Raw genomic sequence first — 24832 nt, forward strand, 5'->3', positions numbered from 1 at the left:
AGATTCACATTAACTGAAGATGACGTTACATTAAAATAAGAAGCAAAACTTAATCAGCACATTAAACTTTAATTAAAATGAAACTAGAATAAAGTCCAGTGTTGGTTTATTTCTCCAGGACACTCAACGTGTTGATCAGTTGATGTGAATCTTTCCTCTGCAGCTTCTCCCTCTCTCTGTTTGTCTTCGTGTCTTTTGCTTCCTGGATGTTTCTCATGTAAACGACTGTACAGACGATAATCACCTGTAAACTTCATATTTTAGATTAAACTGAAACAGAAGCTGAAGAAACTCAGCTTGTCTCATTTGGTCTGAAACACATGACCAATACCATTGATCAGTTTATACATGACAGGTTTCACCTGAAGGTTCCAGACGTTTGATCCTGATCCAGGTCCTGATGAGACCCTGATCAGGGTTCAGGTCATGGTCCTGACTTGCTCGCTTGGTCTCAGGTCAGTCACCACCATCAAGTTTTCATCTTAGAGAGAAACAAGATTCAGTGTCTGCTCGCCTGTCCACCTGCTCACCTGTCTGCTCAGCTGTCAGGTATGGGTTATATTTTCTAGAGGACTCATCATAAATTAAATCTGTTCTGGTTGTTGGACTCACACAGACAGAATCCATCAGTTTACCTGAGTGTCAGGAACACCTGTCAGGTTCAGACTCCACCTCCTGTTGACTGCATCAACATCCACACGTTTGGTCCTGAAATGAATCTGAAGTGTAAAGCTTGTAAAATGCTTCTCTCTGTCTCCACAGGATGTATTTTTAGACCAATTTGGTTGTTATTCTTTAAAGGAAGACAACACAAAAAGACATTTTAAATATGTGTTAAGGGTTAGGGTTAGAGGTGGAAGAAGAAGGTTGAAATGTGAAATAATGATTCTGCATGTGAGCATCTGTGGTGAAATACTCTGACTTTTTACTTAAGAATAATAAACAACACAAGTTAAAATCCTGCATTCAAAAATGTACTTAACTGACAGTGTTTATTATTATTGCCTTCAGATGTCACCACTTCATCCATGATTGCTGAGACTGGGGTCACCAATTTGACGGCATCGACCGCAATCATGGAGACATTGTTAGTGATCACAGAAACTTTGTCCATAATCACAGAGACGTCACACAATGAAGAAGGTCTTTGAGACCAGGACAGCGTCTTGTTAGGTAATTCACTAACAGCTTTACATCAACTGTCCAACACAGAGCACTGAGATTAAACTGTTTATGTTCAGGATTCAGTTTATCAGAGAACTGTAATAATAGAAGTAATCTACAACATAAAAATAATGTATAAGTAATCTATTAATAGAAGTAAATTACAAGTAAAAACGTCATGTTATAGTAAGACATCAGGAATATCATAGTATGGAGTCAGAAATACCATAAAAATGTCATAGTATAGTAAGTCACATATTTTAGTGTGTTTTTTCATTATTACAGTCACAGTAATGACTAGAATTAGTTCTGAACCTCTATATAAATAAAACTGTACAGTACTTTAAATTTAACGTTAAAAAATTTAAATTTAAATTTAAATTTAAATTTCAAACCTTTCCAAAAGTTTTTATCTTTACTAATCTAATTATCTTTACTTTTCTTTCCAGAAATTATTCTACTGAAATGACTTCACTAAGGCTAAGTTAATAAATTATTTTACTAAACTGATGTTATTTCATAATTAATCATTTAGCTACATTAATAAGTTATTTTACTAAAGCTAGTTTTACTTTTACTATACCATGGTCTCTTGCAATGATATTTTTATTGACATACTAACCTCTGACATTTTTTGATGCCTTATACTATAACATGCAGCTACTATTTTAAAGCAGCCATCACACACATTTGTTTGTCATTTCTTTTTGGTATTTTGCTATTTTAAAACTGCAATATTAGTACTCAAATCGACTCTATTACTGTGTACATAGTCCTATTTACATTATTCGTATTGTGTATAATATTTATATATTGTTATATGTTCTCTTGATTGCTGCTGCAACACTGTATTTGCCCACTGTGGGACTGATGATCTTACTCAAATAAAAACTTCTGAACGCTGAATGTTTTGCTGGTCTGTTTAATGTATTGTTATGTATTAATTGTATGAAAGTGAATATTTTTAGCCAGTGGTTAGGGTTAGGGTTACAACTTTTAGCCAGTGGTTAGGGTTAGGGTTACAATTTTTAAGGTTAGGGTTAGGGTTACAACTTTTAGCCAGTGGTTAGGGTTAGGGTTACAATTCTTAGGGTTAGGGTTAGGGTTACAATTTTTAAGGTTAGGGTTAGGGTTACAACTTTTAAGGTTAGGGTTAGGGTTACAACTTTTAGCCAGTGGTTAGGGTTAGGGTTACAATTTTTAAGGTTAGGGTTAGGGTTACAATTTTTAGGGTTAGGGTTAGGGTTAGGGTTACAATTTTTAGCCAGTGGTTAGGGTTAGGGTTACAATTTTTAAGGTTAGGGTTAGGGTTACAATTTTTAAGGTTAGGGTTAGGGTTACAATTTTTAGGGTTAGGGTTAGGGTTACAACTTTTAAGGTTAGGGTTAGGGTTACAGTTTTTAGGGTTAGGGTTACAACTTTTAAGGTTAGGGTTAGGGTTAGGGTTACAATTTTTAAGGTTAGGGTTAGGGTTACAATTTTTAAGGTTAGGGTTAGGGTTACAATTTTTAGGGTTAGGGTTACAATTTTTAGGGTTAGGGTTAGGGTTACAATTTTTAAGGTTAGGGTTAGGGTTACAATTTTTAGCCAGTGGTTAGGGTTACAACTTTTAAGGTTAGGGTTAGGGTTACAATTTTTAAGGTTAGGGTTAGGGTTACAATTTTTAGAGGTTAGGGTTAGGGTTACAATTTTTAAGGTTAGGGTTAGGGTTACAGGGTTATTACAATTTAGGGTTAGGGTTAGGGTTACAATTTTAAGGTTAGGGTTAGGTTAGGGTTACAATTTTTAGGTTAGGGTTAGGGTTACAATTTTTAGGGTTAGGGTTAGGTTACAATTTTTTAGGGTTAGGGTTACTAGGGTTAGGGTTAGGGTTACAATTTTTAAGGTTAGGGTTAGGGTTACAATTTTTAGGTTAGGGTTAGGGTTACAATTTTTAGGGTTAGGGTTAGGGTTACAACTTTTAAGGTTAGGGTTAGGGTTAGGGTTACAATTTTTAAGGTTAGGGTTAGGGTTACAATTTTTAGGGTTAGGGTTACAATTTTTAGGGTTAGGGTTAGGGTTACAATTTTTAAGGTTAGAGTTACAATTTTTAAGGTTAGGGTTAGGGTTAGGGTTACAATTTTTAAGGTTAGGGTTAGGGTTACAATTTTTAGGGTTAGGGTTACAACTTTTAGGGTTAGGGTTAGGGTTACAATTTTTAGCCAGTGGTTAGGATTAGGGTTATGGCCTTCTACCTTAATGATACATTTAAATATTATTTCATTAGGAAATAGACAAACTCAACTCAGAAGTTAGGCTACAAAACTTTATTGATTCTGTTCTAGACAACATTCAACAAACCACAGCAAAGACAATGATAGTTGTTTTGCAGTGATGACCACGTGAGAATAAGCTTATTGAAGGGTTATACATCTCTAAACATCTTTAAGAACATTTAACTACTTTGTTGTCCTCTTCAGGTGATGTAGTCTTCTCCTCCTCCTGCAGAGAAATAACATGTTAATCACAGAAACTGTCCAAAGCTTCTAAAGTCCGGAAACTTTATCCAAATATAATTACTACTACAAATTACCTATAAATAAATTAGAGACAGTATGACATTTTCTGACATTGACCACACAGTAAACTATGTAATTTTTATGGTATTTTTGACGCCTTACTATACTATAATATTTTTGATGTCTTACTATATTATGACATTTCTTGATGCCTTACTATAACATTTTTTGAAAATTTTTGATGCCTTACTATATTATGACATTTTTTGACGCCTTATTATAATATGACATTTTTTGACAATTTTTGATGGCTTACTATACTATGGCATTTTTTGATGCCTTACTATACTATGATGTTATTTGTATATTTTTGATGCCTTACTAAGCAGTGCTCTGTGTTGGACAGTTGATGTAAAGCTGTTTGTGAATTACCTGGAGTCCTCTGTCTTGGTCTGAAAGAACTTCTTCATTGTACGAAGACTCTCTGTGATCTTGTACTACATCTCTGTGATTGCGGTTGATGCCATTGAATCTGTGACCCCAGTGTCTGCCGATTCTTATGCAGAGCTCTGCGAAGCATGGGACAATGTCTCAGATCATCTTTGACAAGGTCTCTGATCGTGGACAATGTGGTGGATGAAGTGGTGACACCTGGAGGAAACCAAAGAGAAACATACAAAGGAAAATGATCAATACACTACTACCTATTCCTCATCAACAGTTTAACCATGAAAACACAGAGAAATATTCAACATTACAGTTGAACCACAACATTTAACAAACATTAGAGGCTGTTTCAGACAATCAACAGTTAACTGTCATCACCTCCTGAAGAACCAACAACAACAAATATTTGGGAAAAAGTCAAATGATTATTAATTGTGTGTCTATCAACTAATCACCGAAGCAGTCATAAATGTTACTGTGAACTGCACAACAATAATAAACACAATCAGTTAAGTATTTTTGAATGCAGGATATTAACTTGTGTTGTTTATTATACTTACTATATGACATTTGATATGTGACAAAGAAGACTCAAACAATATGTACAAAGACACCTATTCTTGAAAAAGAACATGACCATATCTTAGTCTGGGCTGAAACCATCTGTAAGCTCCATATCATGCTCATCAAGAAAAAGATGCAGTATATTATAAGAGCTGGATACTATACCGTCACTCAGCCTCACATCATTTTTCCCTAGTGGCCACTTGTAGTACTACAACGAAAAATCCCCTGTGGCCCAAAAAGCATTTTCTCCATAGGCCACCATTGTAAAAGACACGCCTGTAAAACTGTTGACAGGACACCTCCAGCTATGAATAAGGTTAATAATCTTTGTATTTTATATTTTTAAGCCATGGAGTTTAAGTTTCTTTGTGAAACTTTTCAAAAGCCTAAAAAATGCCCAGCGGCCATGTTGTGTCTCAGGAACGAGGATCCTTGCTCATTTACAGTGGACGCTGTTACGTGTGAGATTAAAGGTAAAACTGAATAAATAACTCAAAGCCAAGCCGACATTTTCATACAGTATCTATAAAACCTGACGTTCGGTAGAGACAGCTGTCTGACCTGAGAAATCACTCTCATAAGCAGAGAAACTTTTACTCTGCTACATTTTTTAATGTAGTTTTAGTTACTTTTAGTTACATTTAACATACAGTCAGCTGATAAAACGTTTAATTTCAATAACATTTCAGTTCAACAAACTGAACCTTTAGGACAGTCCAGACACAGTCACACCTGTCGGTTTTTACACCTGGACTGAACCTGGATCCACGACAGCTGATGTTGCCTCTTATTCACGACTGATTTAAACTTCTCAGATCATTATAATCATACTCAGTCACTTCTTCATAGTGGTTGTGATTTGGGAACCTAAGAATTGCATCTCTACTCTTTGCAGATGATGTGGTTCTGTTGGCTTCATCAAATGCTGACCCAGTATGCACTGGGGCAGTTTGCAGGTGAGTGTGAAGCAGCAGGATGAGTCAGAAGTTCTGGTCCTGCCCCAAGTGAAGTGTCAAGTATCTCAGGGTTTTGTTCACAGTGAGGGTCGGATGGAGCAGGAGACTGACAGGCAGGTTGGTGCAGTGTCAGCAGTGATGTGGACTTGGAAGAGGGAGCTGAGCCACAAAGCTTTTGATTTACCAGTCGCTGTATGTTCCAACCCTCAGCTGTGGTCATGATCTTTGGGTAGTGACTGAAAGAATAAGGTCCTCTGTCCTCTGTTCCTCTGTCAGGTTTCAGGGCTCAGCCTTAGGTTAACTCAGCAGCAGTACAGCAGCCACTGCTTCATGACCAAAGAAGGCAGTTGAGGAGGTTCGGATACCTCCTTTGCAGGCATATCTCACCAGGAGGAGACCCCAGGGTAGAATAAGAACTGTCTGGAGGGATTATATATCCTATCTGGTGCGGGAACACCTCTGGATCCACCAGACGGAGCTGGAAAACATTACTTGGAGGGATGGATGGCTGGCTGGCTGGATGTTCCCAGTGTTGACAAATCAGATCTGAAGAGTTGTCACAGAAAAGTCAACAGTTTGTCGACACTGTGGAAGTTAACATCTCAGTAAAACTGTCCTCGGAGTGAAACAGTTAAATCCAGAGACCTGCAGCTGACTGAACATCACAACTAAATACTGTCAGTTTGAAGCTTCTCTGTCTCAGTTCGACTGATGAGGAGGAAACAGACGGAGGTTTCTGTTGGACCGAGCTGAGCTGGTTTCAGTTTAAAGAGGTGACTGGAGGTCTGGTGATGACTGATTCTGTCAGCAGAGGGTGCTGCTCACCCACAGACCACAGATCAGCTGCTGCTTAGTTTCCCTGCAGGTAGTGAACAGAGAAGGCCTCCAGCTGAGTCTCTAGCTCTGTGGCTCTGTTCCTGTCAGACACAGATCAATCAATCAATCAATCAGTCATGATTCATTTCTCCTGATTTTCTTTGACTTTGTGATCTGGACCAGTGGTTGGACAAAGCAGTCACATCAGTTTGATCTGACAGCCTAGCTTAGGACGGAGACAGCAGGTGGGGGTGGGTGGGGTGAGGGGGTGTGACCTCTGACCTGAAGGCCTTGGACCTCCTCTGGATGTTCTCCAGTCTCTGGATCCTGAAGCTCAGCTGTCGGATGTTTCCCTCCAGCTCGGCCTCGCTCAGGTCGACTCTCTGACTCAGGCGGCTGAAGGTGGACGACAGCTCCCTGCAGCACAGACGCCAGGTGAAGCTTTAAAACGTTCTCAGGTGTTTACTTAGTGTCAGTAGGGGGTCAGATGGAGGTGGGGTCTTACTTGTACACCTGCTGGCTGCAGGCGGAGCCGGTGACAGGGATGACAGTTCTCAGGCGGCGGGCAGCATGCTCCACAAACTGCTGCTTCAGAGCGCGCTCCCTGCTGGCATCAGTCCAGGTGAGTCTCTCATACAGGTAGAGGAGACCATACAGGGACATGGAGAGAGCGATGATACGCCAGCCCACAGAGCGACACACCTGCAGCCACAACACACACCTGAGAACCTCCAACCAGAAAACCCCAGATCCATCAACAGTGACAGTACTCATCAGCCCTGCAGACGTACCACTCCACCGATCACCAGCACCATCATGGACGCTCGGGAGGTGACGGATACCAGACCTGTTGCTATAGAAACCACCATCTCATCCTTGAAGGTGGGGGCGTCCTGCAGAGACAGAATTTAAAACACAGAACACCGACAAACAGCTGCAGTCAGATCAGGTTCAGGTCCTTGCTGAGCTGACCTGAGCTCGAGGGTCGGAGGCGCTCAGTGCTCGCTTGGCGTTGGCCACGCCGATGAAGCGAGTGACGAGGGCAGTCCAGCCCAGAGAAAACTGGAACTCAATGTTCTCCCGGAAATCTGCACAGAGGGCGGCGAGGCCGAGGTCGTAGGTCAGCTCGAAGGAGGTGGAGGGAGTAGAGAGCTGCTCCTGGACGGACTGAGACAGGAGAGGGCGAACGCTGTCTGAGGATGGAAAACATGATGAAATGAAAACGTGTTGGAGCAACATCGACTGGAAGCAATGGCTCAAACTGTCTCTGAGAATTATGGGTAATGAAATGTTACCGATCATGTGTCTCTGGGTGTCTGTGATGTCTCTGAGGATGCTGACAGAGCAGCGATGAGCTAAACAGCCGACTAACCTCTCCTCCATGTGCTGCAGCAGCTTCTGAAGAGAACAGATGAAAAACGCTGAGGGGGGGTTGACTTATGGTCAGGACAACACTCTGGTTTTATTCTGAGCTGAGTTTCTGGATGAGTGAGAGTCCAGGTTGTTGCTGCAGTCTGACGTGTGTTATCAGGACAGTTTTCAGTGTCCAAACAAAGTTATGTTAAAACCTAAAGACTGAAATCTCTTACACTGTTTATCAGTTAGAAGCAAGAACATCTCACTCACACACACACACACACACACACACACACACACACACACTCTCTAACAAGCCTCAATCTGTTTCCTCAGATCATTAATCTGCTTTACTTTAAATCCAGTTCACAGCACAAACACCATCAGCACTGTGTGTGTCATAAGGTTCAGGTGTGCTCAGGTACATGGTCTCTTTAGTTAGGCTAACAGTCCAGGACTAAAAATGAAGGAGGTGGAAAAACTGTCAGGAGATCAGTGGATTTATGACACAAATGTTGTTACTGAACCTTATATCTAACAGAAGATCAGTACTTGTATTAGTGTAGTGTTACTGCAGTGTGAGTAGTATTACTGCAGTACTCACAGTTTTGTAGAGCTGCAGAGTTTCCTGTGTGGGGTTAAAGTCAGCTCTGAACTCCTCGACCAGAACAGGAAGAGAACGGATCTGATCGGACAGAGCCGAGGAAACCTGACGACAAACAACAACAACAACAACAAACAACAACCTGCTGTTAGAGACGGGTCAACACACAGCAGACAGTAACATGGTCACCTCTTTACTCTCTAGCTGTCAAACTCTGAGTTCAGCTTTAACAGTCACCTGCACCTCCTTATATCCATGATGTGGATTAACCTTCTGTTCACTGTGAACTCTTATACAGTGTTGACTGGATTCACTGCACCTTCATCTACAGATTTAAACCAAACTAACACAGTTTGATTCTGAGTTCAGGAACAGAAACATCACCGTACAACTCAAACTATATTTGTCTTTGGAGTCTAAAGATGAATCAACAAACACTGTCAGATTTTACATTCTCAAACAGTTCATCAACATGATGATTCGTGTTTCATCCAGCTCCATCAGGAGGATTTCTCCACCTTGGCAGCAACATCATCTGTCAGAGTCTTGATCCTCTCTTTGACGTTGTCGGTCAGGCGGTTAATCTGTCCTCGGACAAAGTCCAGCCGGTCCCTCTGCTCCTCCCGCTCCTCCAGGCAGCAGATCCTGTCAAAGGTCAAAGGTCAAAGGTCAAAGTCAGGTACAGACAAGAACTTTATGAGACACAATGAGTGAGTTTATCTCACTTCCTATCGGCGGAGGCGATGTTGATGGCGTCCATCACAGCTTTGATGGCCTCAGTGATCTGCCACGCTCTCACTGTGTGCTGCTCAAACTTTGTCTTCACTGCAGACTGAGAGATGAACTCCTGCGAAGGTCAGAGGTCAGAGGTCGCTCAGAGTCACAGCTTGGCCATAACATCAACAGGTGAATCACGTCATGTCTGGTTTGTACCTCAAACGTTCTCTCAAACCTCTGGAACTCTCTCAGTCTGTCGTGGAAACCTTCAGCCAGAGCGCCACCTGCAGGACCAAACAGGACAGGTGGATAGTCAGCTGACTGACCCAGACCTGAACCACATCTGCTCAGGTCAGCTGAGACTCAAACTGTGTCCATCACAGTCCAATAAACTGAAGCCTGCTGGGACTCTCGCTGATCTGTCTCTTCACTCTGAGAGAATCTATTTATTCACATTTCTGCCCATTTAAAGGTACATGAACATCACAGAGAAAACAACAACTTAAACAAACAGACAACAACAGAAAATAAAGTCGACTGTGATGATCCGTCACCTGTAGGCTCAAGATAAAATAATAAAAAACTACTTCCAGCTGATCCAAGACTTTAACATGACATGAGAGGAGACTCCTCCTGCTGTCCCTCACCTGTCTCACCTGTCTCAGGCATGCCCTGTGCTCGCTGCATCCTGGAGGTCAGGACCTCTTTAGCCGAGACAAAGAAGATCTTCCCTGGAGCCTCGTCCAGACCAACCACCCTCAGCTCCTCGGCCAGGAAACTCACACAGCGGTCCAGGTGCTGCTTCCTCACCTGGACACCAGGGGGAGGAAGTTCTTTTATTTCTACTAAATAAAGATTTTCATACTGACTTTGTATGTTTCTTCTTCTGTGGTCTTTACTGTACAATAAGAACTTCCTGCAGCTGCTTCACAATAAAAGAGTCGGTTGGGGATTTTATTGTCTGACACAAACCTCCTCAATGTACTCGGGCTCAGTCACTGAGGCATCCCATCTGTTGTGGAGAATGAAGATGTTTGGTTTGGAGATTCTCTCACTGACTTTGTGGAAGAAAAGTTTCTCCTGTCGACAGAAAACAACAGACATTAGAAACATTGTCCTTCTTCCTGGACAGAAGTTTAAGTTTCTCTCCTCACCGTGTTCATCAGAGTCGACTCTGCATTTCCCACCAGGACGAAGACATCAGCATCCAGACAGAACTTATCGATCCAGCTGTCCAGCTCCAGAGTCACGTCAGTCCCAGGGCTGGGTCAAAGGTCAGAATCAGATCAGATTATTTTAGAGTTTGTTCAGGCTTCATGTTGTTCTACTGCAGCATGAGACAGGGGAACAGACTCAAACAGTTCAAACAGGTTTTAACATCTGTTACCTGGACAGGTAAAGACAGAGTGTTACCTGTCCATCAGCACCAGGTCGTCTCTGAGCAGAGCACAGCGACTTTTAGGCCAGAACACTTTAACCAGGCTGCCAGAGTCTAGAGTGGGATCCATGTGGAGAGCATGAGCCAGTTGGTTCACTGTCTGAAGAGGAGCAGGAAGAGGAGGAGGAGGGTTATCACAGAGTCATCAGCACACCAGACAGAATAATCAAAGTAAAGCATCAGTCTGATGTGTTATTAAACCTCCTGTTCTGTTTTATCAGACTGGATTTTCTCTAAGTGTCAGGCTCCTTTAAAGCAGGTCTGTGTGACATACAGAGACGCTCCTCCTCTCGTTGGACGCCTCAGTGGTGAGGTAAGCCTCGTCTCTGTCAGTTCCCTCAACCCTCAGGAAACAGTTGGTGGTGTGGCCGATGCCGCTGGGCAGAACGCGGTCTCTCAGCATGGCGTTGATCACGGTGCTTTTCCCGTTACTGGTCCTGTACTCAGACAGAGACCAGGTCAGACTTTACCTTCAGATCAGGAACAGTTTCATGTTTGAAATCCTTCTGTTTTTACGTCAAACATGGAAAAAATGAGATGTTTGAACAGTTAGTCTGTAATCTCTACAGACTGTTTGATGTAGTTCACTTTGCCATGGCCACTTTATACAGTCTGTGATTCCATGCAGAAATATAAACTGTCCTTTACTAATTCGTTTTTATTTGAAAGTCTGGTCTGAAGCTGTAGTATCGTCTTTGGATAAAAACATGATTCTTTCTCTGACTTTAAGTTTGATTGATGCTTATTCAGTCAGAAATATTTGATAGACAAATAATTAAAAGGTTTTCAGAGGCTTAATTCAAACAAGTCGCCTCTGATTGAACCTTCTACCACCTACAGTCAGACTGAAGTTTAAAGTTTGATCCTACAGAGAAGTTAGAATCAGCTCCTCCACAGGTCTCAGTCTTCAGACATGAGAACTGATGATCTACGGAGAATATTTCATCTGCACAGACGTTTCCTGACAGTTTAACCTCAGTTAGAGGGAAACTAACGAGTTATTACATCACCCAGCTCATTGCATCATGTGACAGTTATGGCGTCATCAGTTCCCAGAGAAACTGCAGCTTTGTTCTGATGAATGAAGCGAGTGAAGCAGCAGGTTGTGAATCACAGATAAGTTTATCTGAGGCCACAGTTTGTTCTCTCCAGCAGAAAACACAGCTTTTATCTGCAGCTCCACACTGAGCCGCCGCTGCTGCACCAATCAGAGCGCAGCTCACAGACGGACGCTCAGGTCACCACCTCTACCTTCACCTCACACGTCATAAGTTATAGTGACAGACAGGTCTCTGTAAAGCTCAGGGCTGCAGCCAGGTTCTTCAGTCCATGTTCACCCTGAGGACCTGAACTGGTCACAAAGAATGTCACAGTAAAAATAATGTTCCTGGTTATTTGAAGCTGGAGTTCAGGACTTTTACATATTCATGAATGAAACCCTGACTGCCAGCTCCAGTTTTACATCATATGTCAGAACACTAATGATAATTCTGAGTCACCGATGAGCAGAACCTTTCAGGGTTCTAACACCAAAGACTACCAAAGGTTCCTCACTGTGCTGTAATCAAGTTTATCATTTAAACTGATTCTACGAAAAGAAAATGAATAACAAATTATTTTCTTTACACATCTGAAGAGTTTAGTCTGGGTGTTATTATTTCACATGTGACTTTACTTCATATGGTGTATTAATATAAATATCTAACAGGAACAGTGTGATGTGTTTACAGGTGTTTTACCTGCCGAAGAACGCCACCTTCATGTGTCTCCGGAGCAGAACGTCTCTGATGGTCGACAGTTTGGTGGCACAGCTCTGCATCTCCAGACTCTGCTCCTCCACCGCCACCTGACCCAGGTCATCGCCCCGCCACGCCTCTGACATTACAACACACACATGGACACAGGTGAGCTCAGACCACTTGATGACATCACAGCCACAGGTGAGCTCAGTTATATTCCACAGCTAGAATCAGCAGCTCCTCCTCCACCAACCAGAACAGCTGCTGTGAATCAGCCGTCAATTCTTTTGTGAGGTCACAGTGACCTTTGACCTGTTAAGCAGTGTGTGTGTGTGTGTGTGTGTGTTTCTGACCGTCCACGAAGGCAGAGCCATCCTTCACAAACTCCAGCAGCTGATCAAAGATGGAGGTGATTGATCGCTTCGCTACGACAAAACGCCGCAGGGGAGACGGATCCTCAGCATCCATGACACCACACACACACACACACACACACACACACACACACACACACACAGAAACAATCACTGTTGGTGTCCAGATGAACCGTGCTCAGTGTGTCTCCTGGGTTCAAAGGTCAGCCGTGTTCTTGGGGTTCGTCCCCGTCGAGTCTCCGTCAGCTCCCATCATCCCTCTGTTCAACACACCGACCACATCAGAGACACGACGACTGAACTGATCCTCAGCTTACACTCTGTGTGTGTGTGTGATCCTCTTAGCAAGACTTAGAGCTGGCTCACCTGTCACAACCTGCTCACCCTCTCAGGTGAGGGTTCAGTTTGACCTGCATTCATCTGTGTATTTTATTAGACTTTTTAAATCCCTCTGTGTTTTGACTCAGCTGCAGGGGGCGCCACTGATACAACATCCAATGGATATTAACACAAGAAGAAGAAATGTCGAGAGGGAAACAGTCAAACTACACAGTTTGATTGTTTCCAGTGTTTCAGGATGAGGACTGGATCAGAGGAAACCTGAGTCCTTCAGTCCAGCAGGGGGCGCTGCTGTCAGGACACTGAGCTGATTAACTGCCTGTATTAACCTGCTGCTGCTGAAGCAAACTCACACTCACACATCTCTGACTCCAGGCTTATTAATGCAGGGTGTGTGTGTGTGTGTGTGTGTGTGTGTGTGTGTGAGTCTCTATCAGCCTCAGTCAGATTCAGAGGAAACCGTCGCTGCTGTTTCATCACAGACGCCAACGACCAAACCAACTTTCATCATCCTGTCAGACTGAAGACCACACCCCCGTTATCTGACAGGGAGGGGTGTGTGAGTGAGAGTGTGTGTGTGTGTGTGTGTGTGTGTGTGTGTTTAAACCGTTATTGACTCAGTGTTTGTATCAGTCGTCCACCCTGAGCTCCAGCTGTTAACACTGATGGCTCCGTTAGTTTAATAAACTCAGTAACTTCAGTCTGCTCCACAGTGTGTTCAGCTGATACTGACTGAGACAGAAACAGACTGAGGTCTGGGAGAAACCCTGCAGACTTACTGTGGACGGTTGTGTCTGGTCAGAAATCTATTTCCTGCGTCTGAAAACTTCCAGCTGTTAAATAAAGAGTAGAGGGAAAGATGGAGAGAACAGAGGAGGTGAAGCTCAGCAGGACGACAGACACAACACTACTGTTCAATCACATCACTGATGCATGTGGTCTGTGCACTGCGTCAAACATCTGAGAGATCATAGAGTCAGTGTAATAAACTGAGCAGGTCTCGGGGGGGGGGGGGGGGGCAAAGAAAGACAAACGATGGGAGAAGAGATAAAAACAAGGAGGGACAGACAGACGGACGCTGCAGAGACATTAAGGAAAAGACTGAAGACAGATGGAGTGACAGCTTCAGATCCAGAGACTGATAGAGAGAAGAAAGATAGGGAGGGAGGGAGGGGGAGGAGGAGGAGGGGGAGGAGGAGTCAGGGAGGCAGATAAAAAGCAGAGTGAGCAGAGAGGAGACGTCCAAACTGAGGAGGAGCAGAGAAGAAGAGGAGGAATGAGTCTGAGCTGAAAGACAGGAGAGGAAGAGCTGGAAAAAGAGGAGGAGGAGAGGAGGAGGCAGTGAACCACCCACAGAGAGAGAGAGAGAGAGTTTCCTGACACAGACTCAGTGTTTGAAACCTCACACTGAGTTTTTACATCTGGCAGAAAAACTTCAGCTCCGACTCACCGACGACGGAAAATCAACTCTGAGCAGAGAAGGAGGGAAGAGGAGGAGGAGGAGGAGGAGGAGAAACGACAGGAGGAGACGGAAGGAAAGAGTGGAGAAGTTACAGGTCGTCACATGAACGAAGACGAAGCACAAAAACAAGAAGAAAACACTCTGTCCAGATACAACTGAAGCGGAGCTGATGTAAGAGGAGCAGAGCTGCAGAGGTGCATCATGGGAACATCTTAGCTTCACACAGACACAGACCTGAACACCTCCTCTGCTCCACCTCCACCACAGACACCCAGCATGCTCAGCAGGTTAGCCCAGGGAAGGAGCTCTGCAGGTGGGGCAGGAGGGCTGCTGCTGCTCCCTGTGCTCCTGGGACTGATGATGATGATGATGATGATGATGAAGGTGGAGGTGGTGGAGGCGGCGGTCGTCGATGACATGGACAGCGAGGAGAGTCAGGAGATCCTGGACGAGGACGAGGCCGTCAGCACCGAGATCCCGGTAAGAAAACTGATTGACGATCTGAAGAAACAATCGATTATCAGAGATCAGACTGATCAGATCACTGATCAATAATTAGTGAATGAGTTCAGTTATTTTCTGTGCAGCTGTGAATATAAGTATACTAGCTCCACATCAGACTGACTCTCTGTTAATGTATTGATCACATGATGAGAAACATCTGAGACCCAGGTTCAGTCTGTCAGACTAAACACTGACACACTGACGTCTGTCTAACTGTCTGTCTGTCTGTCTGTCTGTTGATGTCTGTTGACTTGTTCTCTGCAGAGTTTTTCATCATGGATCATTTTATATAATCAATAATCAATAATATAATAATCAATAACCAATAATCAATAATCAATGATCAATCATTTCCGTCGTGTGTCAGTATAAATTCAGCAGCAGCTGAGTGTCACAGAGCTCTGAGTCTGAAGGTCGGTCAATCATCACTGACTTTAAATTACAGACCAGGTAAACCAGGTAAACCAGTCAGTCACCTGAAGCATCAGTGCTGTTGCCATGGTTACCTGCTGGTTGATGAACCCTGAGCTCTGGGTCAGAGGTTAAAGGTCAGAGTGTGTCTCTGTCCTCAGGAGTCGGCATCCTCGGATCTGTCCCGGGTGTCTCCGCTCAGTTCCTGGCTCATCTTCAGAAGAAACTCCAACAAGGGGGACAACCGGAGAACCAAAGGGTCCAGACGAACCTCCAAGGTCAGACCCCCCCCACCTCAAAACAGAAACAGAATAAAAACATAAAGAAACACACCTGTCTGAGCTGAACCATGAGTCTGTTACTGTCATTTCTAAAAGTTTAAATCTCTGAAGATCCTCAGAGTGTGTTTACTCAGTGAATAAAGAGAAGGTCAGATTCAAACAAACCTGTGACAGGATGAAGTGAAGTGTTGGATCAGAGACGCTCTGTAGTTTTTATATGAACCACGTGTGGAGCATCAGGACTGAGTCAGAATAAACTCCAGTGATTCATCAGACACAGCAGCTGCTCTCACAGCTTAACACATCTCATCTCTGCAGCATGGTCTTCCAGGACCTCCAGGACCTCCAGGACCCCAGGGGCCTCCAGGACCCCCCGCCCCCCTGCTGCCCCAACAACAGGAGCTGATCCAGGAGCTGCAGCTGAAACTGAGAGGTGAGAGGTCACTGAGACAGAGGCTCCGCCCACATGGACACACCTGAAAACACAGATCACATGACCATTCACCTACACTGAGCATGTGCGTGTCAGTGTAAACAGGAAGTAGATCGTTGGCTCTGCAGCTGCTTGTTGTCACCGGTCATGTCTCTGATCATGCTAACATTTTCCCCCTGCTTCTGGTCTTTGTGCTAAGCTAGGCTAACTGTTTCCTCTGCCTCCAGTCTTTGTGCTAAGCTAGGCTAACCATGTCCTGGACCTGACACAAACACATGAATCCTCTGACTGGAGACAGACGTGCTGTTTGTTTTCACTACAGATGGAAAATCTGATGAAGTGTTGTGGTTGTAAAAACATGACGACAGAGAACCACTCCACACGTTCAGTTACTCATTACTACACTTAGTTACTGCAGACATTACTCAGTAACTGGCTCCGTCTGCAGCCTGTCTGCAAACTGCTCACTTTCATTTTTCACTTTCACTCAGTGTTTTCTGTATGTAGGTTATATAAATACAGCTCTGTGTGTGTGTGTGTGTGTGTGTGTGTGTGGAGGCAGGCTGTCTGAGTCCTTAATAGGGGTAATTTTGTGAAGCGTGGATGTGACTTGGCTCAGCTGCAGGATTCCTGACATACCTGCTGACTGATGGTGTGTCTTTGTTACTTTCTGCACATTTGTGTGTGTGCGTGTGTGTGAATGTGTTCGTTCATGCATGCTGCTTGTTTTCCTCCATCAGTTTGATTCTGTGTTTTCATATTTCAGTTTGTGTTTGAATCAGAGATAAAAGCTGAAGCAGATGAAACGATGAAGAAATAATACCATAATAATACTACTCATATGTGGTGTACATCATGTTGAGCTGTAACATGCTACATCTACACATATAGTATCAGATTACAGTGTGTTCCAGACTCACCTGATGTGATGAGGTCATACAGGTGGACAGCAGCATCAGTTTGTTTCACAGATTCACACCTTGGTTCAAGTGCGACAGAAGTAAAAACTTGCTGAAGTTGCACATGTAATTTTATATTAATTTACATTTTTAGCTTTTTAAATTATTTTGAGCAGCGAGTATCTGGTGCTTCTAACACAGGAATGTTTCCTATGTCCTGACTGAGACCTGGTTCTGTACGGGCCTGGGCTCAAATGTCTCTAAACTAAAAATCAATAAACTCTCAACTTATGGACCCTGGTACTGAGGCTAACAGGTCCTGTGGTGTGATGTTCACTGCAGCACAGACAGGTCTAAAGGCGGCATTACACCGACCGTCTGTTAAAGTTTAGTTTCTTGCAGCGATCACATCCTCGTTCTCACTCGTTTAAATCAGCTGAAAGTGTAACGACAGAGAATCAGCGTCAGAAATGAATGATCCACATCCCTGATCCTGACCAGCTGGTCTGCAGACGTGGTCCTGAATATCTGATGCTGTCTGACTCACACTGCACCCAGAAACACACTTCAACATGTGGACAAGAGGATTAAACAACCATCAGTGATCAATAGAGACAGTCTGACCACAGTCTGAGTCTCTGACAGGAAACACACACACACACAGTCTGTAAATGTTTGTGTCTGTCTCTGTGTGTGTTTACGTCTCAGTGCTGAGCAGGCAGCATGCCAACACACACACACACGCACACTCACACACTTTTTCCCCTTTATCTAACCCCCCCCCCCAGACATGGCGGGGGGAGTGTGTCTGCAGTGCGATCGTCCTCCTCGTGTCTCCACCTCCTTCCTCAGTCGCCTCCTGCAGCCCATCACCATCCCACGCCGCAGTCTGCTGGAGCTGCAGCCGTTCAGCAAGGTCTCTCTCTCTCTCTCTCACACACACACACACACACACACACACACACACAATAACACATTATAGTTTATATTTCAGCTGTTTCATTGGTCTGACTTTGTCAAACCAAAACTCCTGTGACTCTGCTGAGAGTAGAGTCAGATAGAAACACACTGAGTGAATCTGATGCTCTGTAACGTTCACTGTCCAGCTCAGCCTGAGCTTCAGATAAACTTCATGCTGTCACACAGAGTGAGGGCTGAGGATGTTGTCCTGGTCATTGCTCAATCAGGTGTCAGGTTACTGCTCTGACCTGAAAACCCTGAACCTGTTCTGTAATTGCTTCTTGTGTGACCTTTGACCCCTGCAGCCCTCAGACTCTGAGCGGAGCCTCCAGAGGGGCCAGAGCTTCAACACCAGCACCGGCCGATACATAGCACCCATCTCTGGATTCTACCAGCTGACGGCCAGCCTCCTGATCGGTGAGAGCTGCACGCAACCGACCAACTGACCAACCAACCGACCAACCGACCAACTGACCAACTGACCAACCAACCGACCAACCGACCAACTGACCAACTGACCAACTGACCAACCAACTGACCAACTGACCAACCAACCGACCAACTGACCAACTGACCGACCAACTGACCAACCAACCGACCAACTGACCAACTGACCAACCAACCGACCAACTGACCAACCAACTGACCAACTGACCAACTGACCAACCAACCGACCAACCGACCAACTGACCAACTGACCAACCAACCGACCAACTGACCAACCAACTGACCAACTGACCAACTGACCAACTGACCAACCAACCGACCAACTGACCAACTGACCAACTGACCAACCAACTGTGTAACTGTTCAGCTGCGGAGGTCTGCGGGCAGCCTCTGTTTTACACCTTCATTTCTGTACCTCCTCATCATTAAATAACCTGTTTATCTGTGTGTCAGAGTCTGGTGACAGAGTCCAGGTCCGACTCAGAGACAGTGTGAGAGCAGCGATCTGCATCGAGTCGCTCTGTCAAAGTAACCTGTGAGTACAGTTCACTGTATTTCTAACTGTAATCAGTGATTGATCTCTGGCTGGGTGTTAATAATAATATGGTGTGTGTTAGGTCTGTAGAGTCTGTGATGGGCGTGGCAGCTGCTGGAGGAACATTCAGCATCTTACTGACAGGAACCCTCTATCTACAGGTGAGATACACACCTGTAGGTCCACACAACACCTTCACTCAGACCACAGCATCAGAAGCTGCAGAACTTTTTAAATCGACCGTTTTCAGAACAGACACTAATGACTTGTTTCCATCACAGAAACGTTTCCATGGTTTGAGGAGGTTATATGTTGTAGAGAAACAACGCACTGACCTCATCACAATTCAGTAAAACACAATGAGATAATTCAGTTTCTTTTCTCCATGAGTCAACACCTGGAAACAAGAGTCAGAATCACTGCTGGAGAATCAAAAGCAGGAGAAATAATTTCACCTGTTTCTTTTTGCTGAGATGTGAGGAGTGGATATGATCGTTAGACTTTGTGTTTCTGTGTTTTCAGGCTGGAGAGTACGTCTCGGTGTTTGTGGACAACGCCACCGGCTCAGCCATCAGCGTCCTGCAGGACTCTCTGTTCTCTGGGATCCTGCTGGGAGTCTGAACACACAAACAGAAACACATTTGTTTGGGGAGTTTCCAGATCACAGCACAGAGCAGCACCTGCACATCATCATCTGGGCTCCATCAGTAAAACAGAACAATGTCATGGCTGTTTCTCAATGAGACTTTGTGATGAACAGCAGCCTGAACAGGAATCCCTCCCCACCTGCTGCAGACATGTAATCTGTATCAGGATTTCTTACCTAGATCACTCAAAGGCACTGATCAGCTACACCATGTGACCAGGTGGCTGCCAGACTAACAGCCCTTTTCCACAGAGGTGGTACTGGTGCCTGATCTAGAACTGGATCCACTTTTGAAAAAAAAAAGTCTGAAAAAAGTCTGGCACTGATGCCAAAAACTGGCACCAATGCAGCTCCACAAATTACTGGTCCAAAAGTTGGAACCCCTGTCATCACCATCAGTGGCTATGAGAGGGAACACTGCAAGAAATTCTCTGTCAATTTAAGAAAACAGGAGTGAAAGCAGCAGCAGTGAGAATCTTTCAGAAACCTTCAAATGTAAGATGTTATAACTTTAACAGTAAATTTATTTATAAAAAACAACCTGAGCAGGTGCTGTGAGCTGTCAGCCATGATTTCTTTCCAACAGAAACAACCCAAACTTCCTCTTCTGAGATTTATTGGTGGTTACCAAGAATGAATTGGTGCATTACCGTCACCATCTGGTAAGGAGAGAGGACAGAGGTAACACAGACCTGAGACCTGCAGCGATTCAGCAGGACCCACCCAGACCTGATGAGACCAAACACAGTTTGGTTAACTGTCCCCAATGTCTCCTTACTTCCTGTCTGTCTCTTCTCTGTCCACCGTCCATTAAAGGCAAAAATACTGAGACTAAGCTTTGCTATTTGTGTCAACAGCTTAACACTCTGTGTGTAAACACATACAATGCCTTTAAGTTTTCTAACTAAGATGTGAAATCTGCTCCTGGAAACCTCAACTACTGAAGACTTCTAAAATTAAATTTGAAATGTAAAAGCATTCTGGGTATTTACACACTTTTTCCAGGACTCGCAGACACACTAACAAAGAGGCCTGTGTTGAATGCCAACTGTAACATCATATGAAACCCTCATTCATTTTTCTACACAGAATTCACATTAGGATCCTGAGTGTGGATGTTTGGGGTGAGGCTGACGTCTGCTCTGAAATCTGTTCAGTTACACTCAGGGCTGAATGACAGAGGCCTTTTCTAGATTGTCTGCCATCCTGCCATCTAAGGAAAACAGAGACTCTTTGTCAGGCTCACGGGCACTGGTGGATGTTTGGGTTTACTGCTCGAGTCCATGTTTGTCAGTTAATGAAGCCAGAAATCATCGTTCTGGTGCAGAGGGTGGAGGTTGGGTGGTGCTGAGAGACCCTGAACATGCCTCTGTTCTTTATGCAGCAGTAATTCTCTGGATCATCTCTGAGACTCAATCAGAACTGATTTATCACTGGTGTAAAAACTGAAAGGATTTTATATTTGCAGTTTTCTTGGAGCGCCACCTACTGGACGTTAGAGGAACTGCAGCCATGGAGGCTGGTCGTTTTCTGAGGATGACCTTCATTCAACCGATCTCTGGAAGGCCACTGATGACATTTTCACATTTTACTTTTTATTGAATCTTTATGTTTGAGCGGCCTCGTGCTAAAGTATTCAGATGGAGTAACAAATGTTTCCTGAGGAGAAAATACTGAGAGTAAAAACCTTTGTCACAGAGACTTTGAGTTTGGAAACAGCAGCAGTGTTTTCCTGTACAGATTTAATGATTATATGACATCTGTCCTCTTTTTACTTTAATATTAATATTTATTCTCTGGATGTGATAAACAAGTTGTGAATAATTCTGATAATAAACCTTTCTACTGTCTGTCAGCGTCTGTTGATCATTCCAGATGGATTTACGTCAGGAAGTAAAAAACTTTCCTGAAACAAACACTAGGTACAGTTTGATTCTCTGGATGGATTTCAGCCTCACCTCTCTACATCCTGTACAGAGGCATTGTTAGCCTAGCTTAGCACAAAGACTGAAAACAGGGTGTAACTAGCTCCATCAACAGAAAGAACATCCACCAGCTACACAGCTGCCTTTTGTACATGTTGTGTCTTGTTATCTAACCAGCTAGTCAGTGGGTTTAGTTAGGACAGACCTCAAACCAACAAACACACTTTAGAGATGCTGTGTAGAGTCACTGCAGCAGCTGTTGGTCAACAAATCTCTGCAACACTACTTGCAGCCAACACCACAGTGTCTCTTTGATATCCTTCTACAGAATGATCCTTTAAAGCACAACTGTCTTATAAACACACTTTCTCTTCTACACAACTAGTCTATCAAACACACACACTGCTGAATACACAGTGTTTGGAGGTGGGGTGAGGTGAGATCATCACACTCATAAAGTGGCGCCTTACGCTTGGCATTGAGCCATGAAAACACACACACACACTCACAGAGGCTGAGTTACCGTACAAGGCGTGTCGACAGAATAATGAGGCCTGCATGACGGCCCTGCTGACAGCAGGCCTCATTACACACACACACACACACACTCAGAGACACACAGTTAAACAGAATAAACCACACACCAACACACACGAAGCAGAGAAGCTGTAAAATCTAAAACAACACACACAGAGCAGTTATAGTGTTTACATTCAGTAGGACGTTTACATGTAAATATGATAAAATACCAGAATGCCATCAGTGCATTTTTGAATGTTGACTGACACAAAGATCCTCACAGCTGATACAAGTTTGAGAAAGTAGAGGGATTCAGCAATGCCTCTGAAAACAAAAGAAAACCAGAACAGTGGAGTCCAAACCTCCACCAAGACCAATACATCAGAAAAATGTTGAACACCACACCTGCTTAACATCAGTGGGTTAGTACCGTCATTGTGAGCAGCTCTAGGTTACCTGGATTCACACCAAACTTGGTGGAAGGATGGGAGATTCAGTTTTGGTGTGGATCTGCTTGAAGGGAAATTCAACACAAGTGTCCAATCCTGACTGTTCCTGCTCTGACAGGGTTCCACCCCTCCACTGAACTCAGGGAACACAGAGAACCACCACTTTAACCTGCTGCTGACTCCACACACTGAACAAGAGGTTTACAACAAAGACTCAAAGTAACTCTCAGTGAACAGGGAATGACTGACTGGTTTCCTGTCTGAGCTGTCTGTCTGCTGTGTTTTCAGCTTCACTCAGACTAAATGGCTTCCAGATTAGAGGAGGATCTCTGCTGTCTGGTCTGTCAGGACATCTTTAAAGATCCTGTCATCCTGTCATGTAGCCACAGCTTCTGTAAAGACTGTCTGCACAGCTGGTGGACAGAGAACATATTCCAAGAGTGTCCTCCTTCAAACCTGGCCTTAAAGAACCTGTGTGAGTCCTTCTTACAGGAGAGAGATCAGAGATCTTCAGAGGCTCTCTGCAGTCTGCACTCTGAGAAACTCAAACTCTTCTGTCTGGACCATCAGCAGCCAGTGTGTCTCGTCTGCAGAGATTCAGAAAAACACTCCAACCACAGATTCAGACCCGTCGATGAAGCTGCACGACAACACAAGAAGGAACTTCAGTGGACTCTGGAGCCCTTAAAGAAGAAGTTAAAGAGTTTAGAAGAAGTTAAAGTGAAGTTTGATCAAACAGCAGAACACATTAAGGTCCAGGCCCGACACACAGAGAGGCAGATTAAGGAGCAGTTTAAGAAGCTTCACCAGTTTCTAGAAGAGGAAGAGGAGGCCAGGATGGCTGCACTGAGGGAGGAAGAGGAGCAGAAGAGTCAGATGATGAAGGAGAAGATGGAGGCTCTGAGCAGAGAGATAGCAGCTCTTTCACACACAGTCAGAGCCACAGAGGACGAGCTGAGAGCTGAAGACGTCTCATTCCTCAACAGCTACAAGGCTGCAGTGGAAAGAGTCCAGCAGCGCCCTGCTCTCAGGAGCTCTGATAGACCAGGCCAAACACCTGGGCAACCTGACCTTCAACATCTGGAACAAGATGAAGGACATGGTCTCCTACAGTCCTGTGGTTCTGGATCCAAACTCTACTGGTCCAGAACTGATCCTGTCTGAAGATCTGACGAGGAGAGGAATGACAGCAGCTTCCTGACAATCCAGAGAGGTTTGATTTTTACTGGTCTGTCCTGGGCTCTGAGGGTTTTAACTCAGGGACTCACAGCTGGGATGTTGAGGTTGGAGACAATACAGACTGGATACTGGGTGTGTTAGCAGAGTCTGTCCAGAGGAAGGGAGACACAGAGTCTGGATTATGGGGAATATGGTTCTTTGAAGGTGAATACTCAACACAGTCACCGTCACATCCAGACACTGATCTCTCACTGAAGAAGCAGCTCCAGAGGATCAGAACGAATCTGGACTGTGACAGAGGAAAGCTGTTGTTCTCTGATCCTGATACTAACACACACATACACACCTTCACACACACTTTCACTGAGAAGATGTTTCCATTCATTAACACTTGGAGAATTCTCCCAGTGAAGATTTTTGACCTTCAGTCACACTGAGATAATGAAGATGAATCTTCTGATTCTTCAGATGATCCAAACAACTGATCAGAGAATATAATTCTATTTATAAACTGTATATAAACATGTACATGTGGATATAAACCTTTTCTTCTTTGAATATCATTCTGTTGGTTGTCATGGTGATGTGAATGAAATCTACAGAGTAGCAACAAACAATAAGAAAACTGTCCGATTGTTCCTGTTTCAACACTATGTTACAAAAACAACAAAGTGACTTGAGTAATTTCACATACCTTGGTGTTGATCTTGATGTCCACCTTTGGTATCGTGTGTATTCAGAGATTTGCTTAAAAATGTTTAATGAGAGATGATTTCAGTTGTCTGATTGGTCTACACCTTAAACTCTGTTTCAAATCTAACTTCTACTTGTTTCCCTGTTTGATGAATTCAGTCACCACAGAAATATCTGAACCAGTGACAAACTGTTTCTGTATCACTTTAGATTCACTTCGCTCTTTATATAAATCTGTATGAGCTGACTCATATGTCGTAAGTGGAAGGGTTATGGATGCATCACGTTATTGGTCTCAGTCAGTCTGTGATATTATGAAGTGATGATGGGAGGGTGAATACAGGAGGTGACTCTCAGTCATGAGCTGTAGACTCTTTATAAAAGAGGTCAGTTTATCTATTCTACATTTTACTGACCAACATATTAAAGATGACATACACAGACCATACATGTTTAAAATGAGCTGAGTAACAA

The 24832-nt window shown here is 43.9% G+C and overlaps 2 protein-coding genes and 1 long non-coding RNA gene across 3 annotated transcripts; 1 reads left to right on the plus strand and 2 right to left on the minus strand.

Moving 5' to 3' along the window:
* Positions 1–4325: 4325 nt before the first annotated feature.
* mfn1a (mitofusin 1a) lies at positions 4326–14026 on the minus strand. Its single transcript, XM_051070222.1, has 18 exons — positions 13795–14026; positions 12656–12936; positions 12303–12438; positions 10838–11000; positions 10539–10663; positions 10280–10388; positions 10098–10205; positions 9782–9935; positions 9342–9409; positions 9134–9255; positions 8927–9053; positions 8409–8513; positions 7744–7846; positions 7421–7641; positions 7240–7341; positions 6954–7150; positions 6731–6865; positions 4326–6549 (listed from the first exon to the last, which is right to left on the minus strand). Exons 2-18 carry the CDS (start codon positions 12768–12770, stop codon positions 6483–6485), a joined length of 2157 nt encoding a protein of 718 aa, XP_050926179.1. The 5' UTR covers positions 12771–12936; positions 13795–14026; the 3' UTR covers positions 4326–6482.
* A 206-nt stretch (positions 14027–14232) lies between these two features.
* On the plus strand, positions 14233–21443 carry si:ch1073-184j22.1 (erythroferrone). Its single transcript, XM_018678997.2, has 8 exons — positions 14233–14957; positions 15554–15670; positions 15992–16106; positions 17794–17921; positions 18271–18382; positions 18866–18947; positions 19030–19108; positions 19470–21443. The coding sequence occupies exons 1-8, from the start codon at positions 14754–14756 to the stop codon at positions 19566–19568; spliced, it is 936 nt and encodes a 311-aa protein (XP_018534513.1). The 5' UTR covers positions 14233–14753; the 3' UTR covers positions 19569–21443.
* On the minus strand, positions 14880–15985 carry LOC127142407 (uncharacterized). Its single transcript, XR_007813133.1, has 3 exons — positions 15839–15985; positions 15488–15686; positions 14880–14978 (listed from the first exon to the last, which is right to left on the minus strand). It is a non-coding gene; the product is annotated as an uncharacterized LOC127142407 (long non-coding RNA).
* Positions 21444–24832: the final 3389 nt, after the last annotated feature.

The sequence above is a fragment of the Lates calcarifer genome, linkage group LG4 (assembly GCF_001640805.2).
Source record: "Lates calcarifer isolate ASB-BC8 linkage group LG4, TLL_Latcal_v3, whole genome shotgun sequence".
Lineage (NCBI taxonomy): Eukaryota > Metazoa > Chordata > Actinopteri > Centropomidae > Lates > Lates calcarifer.